General features: G+C 40.4%; 1 protein-coding gene across 10 annotated transcripts in view; it reads right to left on the bottom strand.

Annotated features, from left to right (window-relative positions):
- The window catches only part of plekha7a (pleckstrin homology domain containing, family A member 7a), a 125,384-nt gene that overhangs the window by 40,443 nt on the left and 67,975 nt on the right, over window positions 1-16,966 (bottom strand). For all 10 annotated transcript variants that reach the window (XM_035156316.2, XM_035156313.2, XM_035156314.2 and 7 more), the window contains one exon: window positions 4,067-4,184. In XM_035156316.2, the coding sequence (XP_035012207.2) occupies window positions 4,067-4,184 (118 nt within the window). The remainder of the gene's footprint in view (window positions 1-4,066; window positions 4,185-16,966) is intronic.

Below are 16,966 nucleotides of genomic sequence, written 5' to 3'. Positions count from 1 at the left end.
ACACTGTTACTTAAAAGGCACACGATGAGACAACCTAAAAGCCTAGAGAGGCAAGTCTGAGACCTCTGGGTTGCCGGTTCAAGTCCCCAGCCAGACAAGAATGATCCGGGAGGGTAAGGTAATTAAACAGGAGTAGTGCTTTCCCCTCCCTTTTTAAATCCATTTGTCCTTACACAAGACACCTAATCCCAATCTGTTGAAGTGGATCTGATCAGTGGCTAACATCATCTGAACATGGCAGCTCAGTCAATCTGGATTACTTTAAGATCCAAAATAATTGGTCGACTTTATGATTTGATGACAGGTAAAGTCATCTATGAAGGAAAAATCCTTCCATCCATCAATACATTCCATCCATTATCTATACCTTACTATGCTTATCCTTTAAGGGTGACGGGTGAAGCTGGAGCCGATCCCAGCTAACATTGGGGCAGGCTACACCCTGGACAGGTTGCAGGGCCAACATACAGAGAGAAACAACCATTCCCACGCACATTCAACCATATGGACAGTTAACCTAACCCCAATCTGCATTTCTTTGGACTGTGGGAGGAAGTCGCAGTACCCAGAGAAAACCCACACAGACACAAGGAGAACATGCAAACTCAACACTGAGAGACTCTGCCCCAACCGCAATTCAAATCAGGATTATTTTTGCTGTAAAGCAATATATGAAGGAAAAAGGCCAAACATTATCTAATTCAAGCTTTAAGCTTCTTAATAATTTAAGTATGGCACGTATGTTTGTTTAAACTATTGATTTAAGTAAGGATTTTGGACATTATGACATCGGGATATTTCAGCATTGTGTTGAATTTCTGGTATTTCCAAATTCATATAAAAAGAAAGGAAATGCATCTAATTTAGGCTCTTGGAAATTTGTGATGATTAAATGTAAAAAAACTGATTCATTAGTGATAAAAATTACTTGGTAATTGGTAATACCGATGTGGTATATTTCCCATGATAAATTAGATTGAGTAGATGCTGAGATATTTCCCTGTTTGATCTGCTGGTGATCGTCAGAGGATAACAAAGTCATTAGGATTCACCCTCAAGGGCACCATGGATATCCATCTATCCATCCATCATCTATACTGCCGATCCTTCAAGGGTCACAGGGGATCTGGAGCCAATCCTGGCTGATATCGGACGAGAGGCGGGTTACATCCTGGTCAGGTCACTAGCCTATATCAACCAAATTAAATGCAAATTCACCCGTTAGGACCTTAGCCTGGCCGCTCGCGTGTCCTAAAAAGGCCTTGTTCAGGACTTTCAAGGTTGGGGTCAGAACACAAAGTGATATCCTGAAGAAGTGGACTTTTAAATGTGAGCTGCTAAGTATAAAGTCTCCTTTTTTTCACTTATTCATCTGTGTGACTCTAAGTCTTGTATGGTCAACAAACCGAACAAAATCAAAACCCAAAGAGGCAAAAGCTGAAACATTTGCGTGAGGAAGCAAATCACAGCATTAGGAAGAAGGACCCTTAATTTAATGCAATATTAAAGGGAGTGTTACTCTTATATATTTTTTTACTTTCTCACTTTTTCCAATCCTATAATCTATGACTGAGCAACGAAACATTGTGTGATTATTTACTATGATTAAAACGTCTTAGTTTTAATGCTCAAAGTAGCACTCAATGTTAAGGAGCCAATAAAACTAGCATTTTCAAATACTGAGGCAGGGAACTGACGAGGCACATGAATTCATAACAACAGACTGGGACCCAGAGGGATCTACTAAATGACACAGACTTTGATGAATCCCAAGGAAGTTGTGCAGACTTATCAACACAACATGACTAAATATGCAGACAGCGACAGAGAACACAAGTGCTCAAAGTTTGACACACAACTCGTGGGGGAAATGGGTTGATTTCTGTCTTGGCGTCGTCTCTGATGTTGGCGGAATGAATGCGACTTGCTCAAAAAGTAGGTTTATTTCTTGATGGCGGGGGACACAAATGACTCATCTCTCCCGCCCTGAGACGGAATTCTTTTTGTTAAGGGTTTTGTTTGTCAGATTGAGGCTCCTGCTCTTTGATGGCAGGGGTGATGAGCCAGAGCACCTGGGAGGGCTGCAGGCCAAGAAAACACGGGGGCGTGGAAATGGCAATGGGCCATTGTGATGGATGCCCTGTCATCTCTGTACCGCACCCGATGACACGTGTTCAATCTCAGACCCGTGGCACCTGTTGATGGGGCAGGATGAGATTTCACGCCACTGTGGAGCTGGGTATGTGCATGTGTGCGAGTGAGTGAAAAGGAGCGTGGGATTCAGACTGAAAGAAAGAAACGTGTCAGGGAGCAAGAGTGAGCCAAGGATAATGGATAAACAAAATAGGATTTGAGCTTTTTCAGTTCCTGTCAGGAAATATTGCAAAAGCACAGATTGCAGTAACTACATAAGATTGGTACCATTATTTTTTTATTATTATCATTACTACTTTTATTAACCTCTACAACAACCAGACTCAGTGTGGGCGGCTATTTGTAAAAATTCTAAATGTGCCTTGTTTTATTGTTGCTGTCACTATCAGTTGATATTGGGATGTATGTGGGTTATATTCCACATTAGATATGATGAGGTGATTTTAACCAAATCGGCCTAATTTCAGAATTCAAAATTAAAACCTGCAAATGTGGGAGAAGAATCCCCAAAATACAGAAATACAGACGGATAACATCACATAGCGTATATTAGTCAGCTGAAACAGTTGATAACCGGGTCAGTCAGTCAGAGGCCACAAATAAGAGAGATGGCTTTAACACTGCCATTAAGACTATTCACTTTATTGTGTAGCGTAGTGTAGCTCTCTGCTTTTGACGACAAGAAGAGGAGAAGTTAATTGGATATAACTATTTAAGAATATTGGTATAAGAGATAGACTTCACGGAAGACTTCATATCAATTCACTGTTTTAAAAGGTAAAGGTGTTAACACCAACGCCTCAGACTTCCCTCTGTCTGAACAGCCTGATGGTAAAGATGCTGTCAAAAGACTGAAGATCTCAGGCCGTGTCCTGGCTCGAGTGTGTGCTGTGTTTAACATTTTTTTCCTTCTGCCATTTGCCCCACTCTCATAATTATTTTTGACACTAAGTGACCTGTTCATTTCCAGCTCATCATTTGTTGGTGATTTTCTATCTTACATTAATCTCTAGTAGAGCTGGGCGATAAGATGATAAAGATAATTATCGTGATATAACTTTTCCTCGATAGAAACATAAGACATGGTCGATATAACGTCGATAGAACTCATTGCATCCATGTTTTGACAGAGAACCCGAACAGCCAATGAAAATGAGAAAAACGCCGCGCTGAACCAATCATGTAGCTGGAATAGAGTTACAGCCATGTCAGGCTAGGTTGACGCACACAGCACAGAGTGTAGGAGCTGCAGCACACATGCTAATGTTTGGGCTCCTGCATAGAGGACTGACTGAACGTAATCTATTCATGTTTTTCTGCTACGTCCTGTATGTGTCATAGTCTCCTGTCGAAGTCTGCTTCCTCCTCATTACCCCGCTGATCTGCGCTCACTTTACACTTTAAAAATAAACACCATGACTAATCTGAAGTTATTAGGACACAAACAGGACTGACGCTCTAGAGTGTTTGAGACTAACATTTAAACCTGCTACACAACACGACAACAGGGTTAAAGTGACCGGAACGATCCGGAAACGTGGTCCGACATCATCGTTTAACAACTAAATACATGTGATTATCAGTTTGTATGTAAAGAGGGGCAGAGACGAGCATTGAGTACAAACATAAATATGGATTCAGCAGGTGTTTTTATGAAGATCAGTTCTAAGTGTGAGTGAAATAAAATAGCAAGCAACACCCACTGTTTAATTGTTTGCTACAATGCACCATGTTGATATTGATTTAATGGTAAACGATCAAAATGCACACATGTACACATACATCATAGAGACTGGTGGAAAACCCTGGGTGTTTCCCCAACATGGTCATCCATAGTAAACATAGTCGTCCTCACAGCAAATGGATAATGAGCCAAACACTGACACACACACACACACACACACACACTGACCTTGGAGCCAGAGGTGTTGTCCACAGTGGAGGAGGTGATGGTGGTAGAGGCCTCGCTGACTGTTGTGCTGGAGAGCTGCTCACCGGTGGGTTTGGACATCATGCGAGCCCCCTGTGGCCTGAACGACACACAGAAAACATTTTGATACAATGCTTTTTCAAATTTGATATAAAATTGATATACATCCCCTGGAGTGTTCATGGAGAGTTTACATGGGTTAGTGTGTGTGTGTGTGTGTGTGTGTGTGTGTGTGTGTGTGTGTGTGTGTGTGTGTGAGTACAGCCAAAATTTGACTGCTAAAGTACAGAATAATCTGAAGTCATGATATGCTCCCTGTCCCCACAGCACACGCCTTGGAGGGCAATGATGAATACAATTTCTTGTGTGTGTCTATTTTCCCTTTATAACCTCAGGTTGGCGCAGAGCCATTACCTTACATGGCCGTCTCACAACAGGAGGCTGATTGATGAATTTACAAACCAGACTCACAGCAGAAAAATAAAAGGTGCATACAGCAGCAAACTGCTTTATGTAGTTCGTAGTTCCTCCAAATGATAAATTAGCACCAGTCCTTAATCCAAATGTAAACCAGACATATGAGCCTCAGCATGGAAGGTTATTATTTATGTACCTGATCTAATCTGTATTATGTTTCATGATGGAAAATAGTAGCATTCTTGTGGCATTAATCCTTTTCATGCCTCACATAGAGAGAAACAAAAATGGGGCAGAGGTTTGACACACTGTAGGCTCAAATCAGAAAATCACAGAGGAATGCTGGGTTAACATTTTCTAAAGATGTGTCACCTAACTACCCCAAATGATGTCATTAAATAGCTGCTATTTCAAGGTCTGTTTCTTCCATAGATTTCCAGCTGGAGGGTGAAACAATCATGACAACAAAAGGCAGATTTTGGAATTTGATAACTATGAATAAACCATAGAAATCCATTATCTATACCGCTTATCCAATGAAGGTTGCAGTGAAGGGGGCGAGAGCCAATCCCAGGAGACTGTAAGGTACACCCTTGACAGGTCTCCAGCGCTTCGCAGGGCCGACATACAGAGATAAATATCTACTAAGGCTCACGGTTGATTTAGATTCTCTGGACTGTGGGTGGGAGTCTGAGTCCCTGGAGAAAAACCCACGCAAACACGGGGAGAACGTGCAAACTACACACAGGCAGACCCTGGCCGGAACGGGAGGAAACGTCTTGCTGTGAGGCTGCACCACCGTGCCACCCTGCTGTTCCATCAATCCAAAACAAATGTGGATATGTTGCAATCACTGAGTTCACTCCAGACTCTCATCATACTTGTTTTCAGACTGAAGGATTACATAATATTGTTTCCACCCATAGAGAACACTTGAGTTATTATTACTGAAAAATACTTATCGCCATCATTGGATTTGCATGAGCTGTTGAATACAAGCAGGAATGTGCAGCATGTAATTCATGCGGATAGTAGCACAATGACTGTAGTAGCAATAGAGCAGCATGAGGACAGAACAGGTTTGAACAAACGGCTACAGAGATACGTCATCTGTGGTTAAAGGATTGTGAATGAATGAGCTACTCCACCTAACAAACTGTTGATGGATCCAGACCAAGTGAATACGCTTTAATGAGTCATGCTCTACAAAGACAAACAAAGGTAGAGACACTGAAGAACCTGCTTTAACATCATGAATGCAGTCAGAGACACACGTCTGAGTTTTATCTCTTTGCGTTTTTGTTTTGGAGTCTAAGACACTGTGCTCATGTTCCACCGTTTTCCAGCAGGTGCTCATACATTGATTTATTTGCAAAGCTCACAGTGATATCCAGCAGACTTCACCTCAAACAGATTTTCTAACCTGCTACAGTAAAATATTAACAGATCTTCTTGTCTTCGTGTCTTCCTGTGCATTCAGCTTTTGTTTTTAGCAGTTTTCAAATGAGAGGATGAGGAAAAACAAACACTGGCTGGAGATCACAGGCTTATTTATTTTTTAGAAAGGCAGTATGTTTTCGTTGTGTGTGTGTGTGTGTGTGTGTGTGTGTGTGTGTGTGTGTGTGTGTGTGTGTGTGTGTGTGTGTGTGTGTGTGTGTGTGTTGTGGGGCAGTTTCCAAGGATACAGGTACAACATGAAAGCCTTTAAATTCATTAGCAAGCAGCGCTGCACAGCTTCAACAGCAACAGAGTATTACTTCTGTTTGTTTGTCAGTGGAAGTTTTAACATCTTTATTTTTTTGTGATATGTTCAGACCATTGAATGTACATAAAGATGGACGACATGACTGCTCCGCAAACGTGAAGCCAAAGTGTCTCAATAGCCTCCTGGAGGCTGACTGCAGTATAGGTCTTAACCCTCGCCTCCTCCATGTCAACAGATAAGATATGAAACTAATGTATGTTTAAGTGCCAATTTTTTCAGTTTAGTTTCCGTTAGTTATTTGATGTTATAAAAACATGATCAACAGTTGAGACTGGCTCACGATAGGTCTAGTCTGTGTCTACTACTTAGGCTCCATCCCCTGATCACTAATGCACAGACACTGACTGTATCAAGTTGGAAATTGCAACCCAAGGAGGCTGCATTTGTAGACCACCTGCGTCACAGCTGTGGCAGTCTCATTTCTAAGGCTCCTCCAGATAAGGCAGGCAAATGCATCCTTCCATCCCTGAGAAACGAAGGCTCCAATGGGTGGCTCCTTCTTGTGAGCTTCAGCTCCGTTTTAAAGAGGTCATGACAGCGGAAAGTGACATGACGAGACGTCTAATGCTTGATGTGTATTTTACTTCAAATCAACTGAACAGCTAATGATACACATGTTCAAAACAAGGGCATTAAAACTTTCTTGTCTTGTCCAACTGCAGCTCTGTTGCTAGGCGACAGCAGAATAGGCAGAACCATCTCATTTTGGTTTGGACTCTGCAGTCTAGACCGAGCCCTCCGAGGGACACAGATTGTCCCAATTCAGATTGTGAAAGAGAGAGGAAGGGAAGATGCTTCATCAATGTTCATACAGTCTGTGGCTCAGACCTTCTTGTGCACTCATTACTGATACCTATCCATATTATCAGTAATGTGACCATTCAGCTCCCCTGAGGCCCCAACTATCACGAAGGGGGTGGGAGGCATAAAATAATCCTTCATTAATTTTAATCGAGGCTAAAGTTTGAAATAATCGTGATATTGATATGAAGTCATATCACCCAGCTCTGATCAAACACAAGTACTTTTATTTAAAAATAAACTCAATTTAAATTGTCTTGCAGCATGAGGAAATCTCCAGAGAGTTTTGACTGGTTCTCACCTGCCAACAAGTGTCCATCATACACAAGTCAAAGATAATAAACCAAACACTGGACAAAGACCAAGGTGTGTTTGTCTGACAGTCTAATGTTTGAGCACATCCAACATGCTGCACTCTTCCAACGAGGACTGACTGTTTGTTCTGCAGTACAGTGCTGATGAGGCGTCTGTCCGTCTGTCCGGATGTGACACCTCTGACAGACAGACTGTCATTTTGTTGGACTTGCTGATAGAATTCACAGTTGTTATCATCTGTTTAAACAATACAACTAATTCGTATTTGTTATTGCTATTCAAATATTCAGTATCTGCTTCAATATGCTTTTACAGAAAATAAAGTCAGACAGCTCAAATATTTGGCTCCTTATTGATGTGGCAGTGTAAAGCCGTACAATGGGGTCCGGATGTTCTCTCACCTATGTAGAACGTAGCAGGAGATTCTCCACTCAGGTGCATTCAAAATAACAGGTGAGGGCTGGCGCAGCATGCAGGAGGCTGGACGCAATGTATAAACATGCAAAACAACACATCTTCGTCTGTGTCTGTGTCTCATTCTGAAATATTTGTTTTCTTTTTGTTTTCGTCTGTCGCATGTTAAAAACATAGTCAACACAACCACTTGTTTTCGGTGAATCCTGCGGAGGATCTCCTGCTGTGTTGTCACGTCCCCTTTACTCAGAGCCTGGCAGGAGAAACTCCAGAGAAGGTCTGGAGCCTCCGACTCTGAAATTTGCTTCATCACATAAAACCCCAGTTAAGTGCACGTCTGACAGCAGCTCAATTTAACTTCTAAGTGGGCCCTGCATTATTACCCCACAATCCAGCCATTAGACCTTAAACCTCTTTAAACCCTGTCTGCAGTAGTCATGTCTCTAAAAAGGTCTGGACCGCTCCTTTGTAAATGTATACAGAGATAAATACCTAGTACTTAGTAACTTACAATGTTAAAGGCATGTTAAGTTAACATAGGTTGTTTACGCTGTGTGATATTTAAATGGCTGTTTATTAATTTCTCTGATGTTAAGTTCTGGGAGACTCCCGATATCTTTGTAGAAGCTAAAGACAATATTAAAAAAGGCTCGGGCGTAATGAGGGTCATCCTCACACACACACACCTCCTTGCTAGCTATATATCTTTGCATAGTGACAGGCCTGTTATTGCTGCTGTCTTACTGTGGTGAGACAGATGAGACGTTCAACACAGGATGTTTTATTGTCAATGCGCTGACACCAGGCGGAGCAAACGTGTAAATCTGTGTGATTAGTTTCAGAAGGAACAACATTGGCAGAGTAATGTATTCTTTCATCCAAAAAATTACCCAGAACTATATTTCTCTGAAACACGCAACGCCCTGCTATCTTTTTTTCAAATTAATCAATTTAGTTGTAAGCATTGTTATTTTTGCAAACACACATTTGACAGTTAAAATTGCTTCACTAGACAGATAAAAAAACGTTTTAATTTGTGTGAATTACAGAAATAAAATAAATCATAATATTGGTCTCCTTTCATTTTTTTCTTGCGTCTTTGTCTCACATTTTATCTTAAAATGAAGAGAGCTCCTTCATCTCTTTCCTCCACAATAGAGGCTGAACTGTTTCACACTGACACATCCAGCAGTTTCAGTACATTAACAACCTCTATCTACAGATGCATAATGTAAATCTGTGGAGTGTGGTGTAGGTGGGTTGGAGGACCAGAGAGAGACAGAAGCTCTGTTTTCTTTCTGTTGTCAACAGAATTTAAAGCAAATGTTTAAAAAAGGTCAGGAACAAAAACTGTAAAAAATGTAAATTAGATTCATTTTTGTCCAAATATTTTATTTAATGAAAAGACTCCAAATAGAACTGTTCTCAAAAACAATTGTTTTTTGATTAAGAGTTAATTTAAAGTCTAAGAGGAAAGATAGACAGGCACTTGGCCTTTTGTGCAATAAAACTGAACCACTGCAGTGCCAAATTATTAAAAACCTTTTCTTTTCACATAATAATTTCTTTATCCAAACAAAGGCAATTGGAACTGGAAACTGAAATGAAGTAAATCACAGGTCCTTGAATGTTCAGAAATAAAAATTAAAAAAAACAGAGAAATTACACCTTTACTTTGTAGTTTACAAGGCTCGCGAAAGTTTATAAGAGGGCGAGGTCAGGGGCGACAACCTGTCATTTTGAGCATTTCTTTATCTGATGTGTCTGCGTCACTCTGCAATGGCACCACCAATACACTAGTTGGCAGAAGGGTTTCTATGCCAGAGTGGACTTCAAACAATGGCAACTGAAACTGAAAAGGTACTGATGGAGTTGGAGATAATCAATTTTCAATATCAGTTATTTATACTGAAAAAATCGGATGACATCAGAGGAGATGATGTGTCCGACCATTGAACAGGTTGGGGCAGGAGGAGACATGATATCAAGCGGGCCAATCGTAGTTGTTACAGTCTGTGATGTACAGTTAGGTAGACTATTGTATAGGGTACACAGCTACTGATAAAGTATAAATTGGCCTTGAGAGATAAAGAAAAAGCTATAAGACGGAGGGAAGAGACTCAAGAGGGAAAGCAAAGTAACCCACTGCACCATAACTTACCACAGTGAATAATAAATCAAAATTCCCTCTATGAACCCTGCTTTCTTTACAGCGTAATTAACTACTTACTTATTTAGTGTGTATGGAATAACTGGCCAGAGCAGCCGGTAAACACTCGTAAAGAAAGACCTTCCATTTTAGCCTAAAATTATATTATCCTGTTATATTTTATCTAGCTGTTTTTTTATTTTATTTTATTTTATCTATTTCATTGCTGAATGTATTGCTGTATTTTTGTGTTTTACTCTATTATTGTATGTTTACGGTGTTTGCACGAAAGGTGCGATATAAACAAAGATGGATTTGATTTGATTTACAATTCTCTTTTAAATCTTTGACAGTTGTTTGCTGGTTATAAGAGCAGTTAAGGCAACTTGTGGATTCTCACAGTCAGCGAGCCTCTTTGAATCGAGGTGAACCTAATTCAACTGAGGACAAAGAAGAAGGAAAAGAGACAAGAAAAGGGAAAAGAGGAAGAGATTGAGAGGTTGAAGAGAGACAACATGAAAGGAGACTGGCACTTCACTAAACAAGGTGTGCTTCAGCTGCATCAGTATGACCTCAATGATTTTTATCATGACTCTCACATCGGATTATATCTTTTTCCTTATATCTTCCACACAACATTTAGATCCATAAATCTGACTTTGTTGTCTAATTTATGGTGTTTATATGTTATTTAAAAGTGAACCACGTGTCAAGGTCATAAAGATCTGGCAATATCGAGTTATTCTCAGTTTCTCACCCTCATATTTTTCAATTGTCTTTATTCTGGAATATTACTATTTATTCTTTTGTTTGTTTTATTCACTTAGTTGTTGTGTGCATTCAAATCTGATGACTAATATAATATTAAGGATCATAATCTATGTTGACTGCCATAAAGGTTCAGATCTTTGGACCAGGTTTCACAAAATACTATCATTTTAATGTCTTTTTTCTTTTTAGATTCAAGCGCCTCTTAGCGCTAAATCCCCCTTGTACAACCCTCAGCCCCAACAATGAGTTCCTTATTTCATAAGTAGAAAATAAACAGAATGTACAGTTTTGATTATTGCACTGTAATTAGACAACCTGCATTCACAGTTTTACAATACTGTTGCCTACAGAGCTGTTCAAGTGGAGCAGCTCAGTTTCCGTTCTTTGCTCAAGGGCACGTTGATGCAGGTTTCATTGCCAGTCAAGGACATGTTTCTCCTCTAGGTGATGACTGACGGATTAAGGAGAGCTGACAGCTGAGAGAAAACTGACAAATGACACCATGTCTTTCTTTAAAAAGTGCAGCTGTGGGTTCCTGTTGCACCTACGATGCCACACACAGCACCTCACACCTTTTGGAACTTCAAGGGAAATTCAGTTCAGTTTACTCATCCCAAGAAGTATTGTGAGAGCTGTGTATAATATCTTCAGTGGCTCTGAAACCCCTCAACACCTCACACCTCCAGTTTGTAATGCCAAACAGAAGGAGACGTGGGAGTGGATTGTCACTCCTTTCCCAAATCACTCCTGTCCCAATCCCATGACAGAATAAAAAAAGATTGTTGTGTCCCAATGTATGACTCATCCATTGATGACTCACAGAAAGAGGATGCATCCTTCTTCTGTGTTGTAGTTTTTAGGAAGGTAGTCTTTAGGCTATGCAATGGTAATGATTTGAGTTTTTTTCCATTCTTTTATTTGTGTTCTGCTGCGCAGATTTTACTGACAGCATTTGGTCACATGAGCACCTGGACCTGTAGTAATATTAGAATATATTTATAATATATATTTCTTTAATGATATATAATATAAAATATATAAAAACTGGCCCATTGACTCCCATCCCAACCACTGTTAAAATGTTTCCTGCAATATTCCATTCCCATGATGAATAGTGTCATTGTCACTTGACAAATGGTCAGCCTCTGATGAAAACTGGAGCTGTTACTTTTTTTTTTTTTCAAAGTAATTGTTTATACTCTGCAAACGAACTGAACCATGGTTGATTTAATCCGGACTGAGACCATCCCCTTTGGCTTGGACAACATTTTGGTCTGGACTGATGGTCCGTGGCACCTTTCACACCTTTTATTTTGGTTCAACTTAAACTGAAAAGTCCTTAGGTCCAGACCAAGCAGGGTAGGTGTGAAACCACCCTAAGCATCAAGATATCTTGAGCTCTGCTGATTAAATTTTGACGATTATTTACTGATTACTTAACTGAAGTGAACCCTTTTAAGAATACTCCACTGGAGGATGAATCTTGACAAATAAAAGGAAATGAACGTGAAGAGCGAAGAGTTTGTGTAAACCTAATAATCACAGCCCATCATTAATAAATACATGGAAAAATCCGGCCAAACATCACTAACGACAACTCAAAGACACAATGTTCAGCTTCAGTGAAAACCTTCAGTAAATGCAAACATGCCCTATTCCCTCTCTGTCTTGCTGGAAATACTTCTCCATCTCTGAGGTGAATAAATTACTGAGTGAAGTAGAAAAGGAGGAGGACCAACACTTCAGATGGGCACTTAGCAGCCTGGTGAGAGTATGTGACAGGGCAGGAACCTAGATCCACATAATATTGCATATTAATCTCACACAGCAATATTGACCATGAGTCAAGAGTGACACCAGAGTACAGGCTGGAGGTCATTTATAGTCTGCTCATTAGGAGGAAAGCAGTTAGCCTCCTCTTGTTATGTCTGTGGGAGGATAAGGCAATCTGGTGAAAAAAAGAGGCCGCGGTGAAGACATAATTACACAGGAAAGGTAATGGCTGAAAAGATTCTGACATTTTAAAGCAAAGACCTTTCCTGTATTTTAATGATACCTCTCACAGGAAAACATGTAAAAGTCACTGAAGAAACCTTAAAACTTGAAAAACACCCACAACCACAAGTAAAACACACAGGCATCACATCACTGTATGAATGGATGACGTCTGAAGATCAAAAACATTCAGAAATGTTACAATCAATTATCTGAGAGAAATACACACACACACCATCCGTTATTTCAGCACTGACACATCGTTATCCTCCCAACAAAACTATAACCAAAAAACGATCTACCTACTGCATCTCCATTTTCCACTTAAAAACCTGACACTTCAGTCTCAACAAATCATTCAATGTGATCTTCCTCTATGGTCCTGATGGTGCTGTACTGCATCATGCTGCACGTCAGTAACTCTGCAGGAAAGTCTTTCATTGGTGACTTACTAGTTGTTTGTTTTGCCTGCCATTTTGTTTGGTCATTTTTTATAAACAGCAAGTTGCCAGTTCCAAACGTAAACATTCAATATGTAACTTTGGCCACTAGGGGTCTCTCAATCAAAACAATAATAAAAGACCTACGTTGATGACATTGTGGAGCTGCATGAGATCATAGGAGTTGTCTTAACCACCATTGCCGATGAAAATTTACCTGAAGCAACTCCGGAGCAAATCTAACTGGCTAGCATTTTGTTTTCCTTACTCGTATAACTTGCCCTGCAAAGTCACGTGTAAAGCTGATATGTGGCAATTTAAAGTCGACACAATTAAATGTCCTGTTACCTTGAATATAATTTGGGGTTTTCCAAAATTGTTGGAAACATTTGTGGATAATGCAGGTTTTTATGGAGAATAGTTACATATCTTTTAACGTTGCACACAAACCACCAGTGAAAACTAGTGGGTCAGAGGACATCAGCCAGACTGCATCTAAATTCACACAATGAAAAGAATGTATCCCATGCATCCCAGACCACTTCTGAATGTGGTTGGAGTGACTGGATCTCAAAATGCATTGAGGTCGCATTTGGGTGTGTTAAGACCAGTACTTAGCACTGTGAACTGGTCTGAGCAGAGAATCTCCAGCTGCGTTGTGTGAAAGGAAACCTCTGGAGAGGTCATGTCTGAAAACAGCTTCTGTTTCAATTCCAAAATGCTGCTATGGCAGCAGTTAAACAAAGTGTTGCTATGCTGCACCCCTTGAAAAGAGAGACTGAGCATATTTCACATTTCTGCCGCGGCTTCCTTTAAATCACCAAATCTCATATCAAGGAGCAGGGGAGGGGTGAACAGCTAGAAGGAAAAGAGTCAAGGTGAACTGGAGAGCATGAAGAGGAGTAAGAGGGGAGCAACGTGGAGGAACAGTCAATGGGGGGAAAAAATTGTAAAAGGGAAAGAAATGTCAAGTGACATCCAGGAATTCTGTTTATACACCAGGCAGACGTGCTCCGTATGAATAAGGTTTTAATTTGATTTCAACATGTTCCGCTCTGTGTCTACTTGTTTGGAAAATCAGTTCAGGAAGTTGAAGTTAAAATGGGAAAGTTTGAAAAAAAAATGATAATAGAGGAAACGAACATTAATGGAAAACTAGGTTTCTGATCGTAAAATCGAGACAAACAGGGAAGGAGAAGATGCGCCAGATCATTGTGCAGGTTATAAAAATGATAACACAGAACACACATGGAAACAGATTAAGAAACCCAAAATTTGCATTTCTTCGAGCACTAAATTTCAACTAGTTTCCATTATCAACATTTTCCCCTTAGTGCTGAGGACCCAAGGAAAGACAGACAGATGTGGCGTGAACACACTTAGAAACACTTCAGATGCAGATGGATATTCAGACCCAGACAGCAGCAGCCGAAGAAGTAATTCAATCTCTCCTGCTGCCAAAATAAGAGTTGATAACGTACTCCTAGAAGCTGTAAAGTCCTGACACTTTAGCCACTTAAATGTGTGATAACCCCACGCAAGCAGGCCCGCTGACGCCAGCCTCCATACATACACACACACACACACACACACACACCCTGCTGCTAAAAACGCCCTCAGATGGCGTTTCAGCTCTGCTTTGATGGCCGGTGAGCCAATGCCTCCATCACAGTTGACGTTGACATCAAATAGGGGAAAAAAAAGAAGGAGGCCGGTTGGTGCAGACTGAGCCGGGGCTGGAGGTGACAGATATAAACCAGAATATGAGCTCCAGTGAACTCCACTACACTGTTGCCAGCATGTGGCAGTAATCTAAAGGTTAGCTCTGCCGCAGCAGAGAGCCTCTGTGGCCAACAGGAAAAAGGTATAAATGTGTGTGTACGTACATGAATGTGAAGCAGAGGGGTTCATGCTGAAAAAGACCAGCTCAATCCCCAGCCTTGAATATAAAAGTTTACAAAAGAGCCCCTACAAAAGAAAACCTCGAGTGCGTCATTCAGCCTCACTGAGGCTTTAAATAGCAGAACAGTGGATGTTTTGGATAGCGCACAGGGCAACAGCTGAAATGGCCTCTCCTGTGGTGTCTGCAGTGGTGCGATGGTAATTGGATAATTAGGGTTCGCAGCTAACAGAAGGATAACTACATTATAATCCAAACCTCCTACACACATTAATGAAAAGTGCATACTCTTTGATTTGAATGTTTAAATTGGAATAGTATGTGTAATTGGATTGGAGGGATTTTATGAGTATTTGCAAATTGCAACATGAAACTCATAATACAAACATTATCATCCACTAATATGAAAGAAGCAACACAAGGAAGGATGATCAGAGGGACACAGTCATTTACAAGACGATAAAGGCCAATTAAAGCTAAATCTACCTAAAACTGAATAAAAAGGCAAGACCATCAAGTTTTAAGATGATTGGCACTGATGTACTGTGAGTACATTGCCAGTAGAAATCCCACTGTTGGATATTAATTGAATCAAGCCCCCAAATATACTGGAATCTTAAAATATCAGGTTCAACTAATACAAATTCTATAGATCTGTTCTCACAATTAAGACAGACTTATCTACAAAATGGCACTCAAATAAATTGAATTTAAAAAGCATCTGTGAAACGTGTGACATTTTGGAACATAGGCAAATTGTCTGTCACAGAGAATATGAAGATCCCTCTTGTTTCTGTGTACTAGATAGAATCATGAGGCAAACATGAGCTTAGCTGAGCGCAAGGACCCGACGACATAAATAGATCCCAAGGGAAATTTAGGACCTAAGAGAAACAGTGAACTTAGCCCAATGAACATGCACTCAAAGTGCATTTCAAGGTGATTTTAAGTTTACATTGTATCTCACAGATCTTTAAGACAATATTAGGCTCACGCAACTTTTTTGGCCCTAGCATCTCAGAAATGCGATTTATACCATGGAAAATAACCCAGGTTAGCTAGCTGAAAATGTATAAAGGGGCACAACTTTTGCTGCAGGTACTGAATTTCCTGCCAATCAGTCTGATGCATTGTGATTTAGATGTATAAGTTCCTTTATGAGTGACTAAGGGATTAGTTCAAAATCTTTGTTTTCTGATGGACACTTTCTAGACGATTCTTTAGTGAATATTCCCTCGTGAACTCAACTGGTCCTCCACAGTCATAATGCAAAACCCGACTTGGATGGATGCTATTCAACTGTGCCTTACATAATCACAGCAAATACAATCCTGAGAGTAATACTGCATAATTAATCTACAAAATCCATATACAACTAAATGCATATAGGTACATTAAAGACTGATTCTTCCTATCATAAACCTGCACAGAATCTATTTTCATAACCACACATGTACGGCAAGCGCACGCACACACACACACACACACACACACACACACACACACACACACACACACACACACACACACACACACACACACACACACAAATGGCTGAAGCATGCATGTTTCACTGACACATTATCATAGCATTTGGACAGGCTAGCTTCACGCCTACGCAGCTGTTAATAAGACAGATCCATCAGACCTTGTCTCGGATGAGAGGTGTAGGAAAAAAGGGAAAGAGAGAGAAATACAATGAGTAGGACTCTGGGAAAAAGAGGGGAAGAGGGACAGAGAAAAGACGGGAGAGTGAGAGATGTTCGGGGAGAGATGTAGAGAGACAGTGCAGAAGTTAAGAAGAAAAAACAAACGATTACCATCTCAGAAGGAGAGGTGGTGAAGCTCAGTGACCAACTACAACAGATACAAGAGGATATAAAAGACATGACGGCAAAAGGAGGTTTTATCTGTG

Source organism: Hippoglossus stenolepis, chromosome 5, assembly GCF_022539355.2.
Source record: "Hippoglossus stenolepis isolate QCI-W04-F060 chromosome 5, HSTE1.2, whole genome shotgun sequence".
Lineage (NCBI taxonomy): Eukaryota > Metazoa > Chordata > Actinopteri > Pleuronectiformes > Pleuronectidae > Hippoglossus > Hippoglossus stenolepis.
Note: the sequence above shows the minus strand (reverse complement) of the source record. Positions and strands in the feature narration are given on the sequence as shown.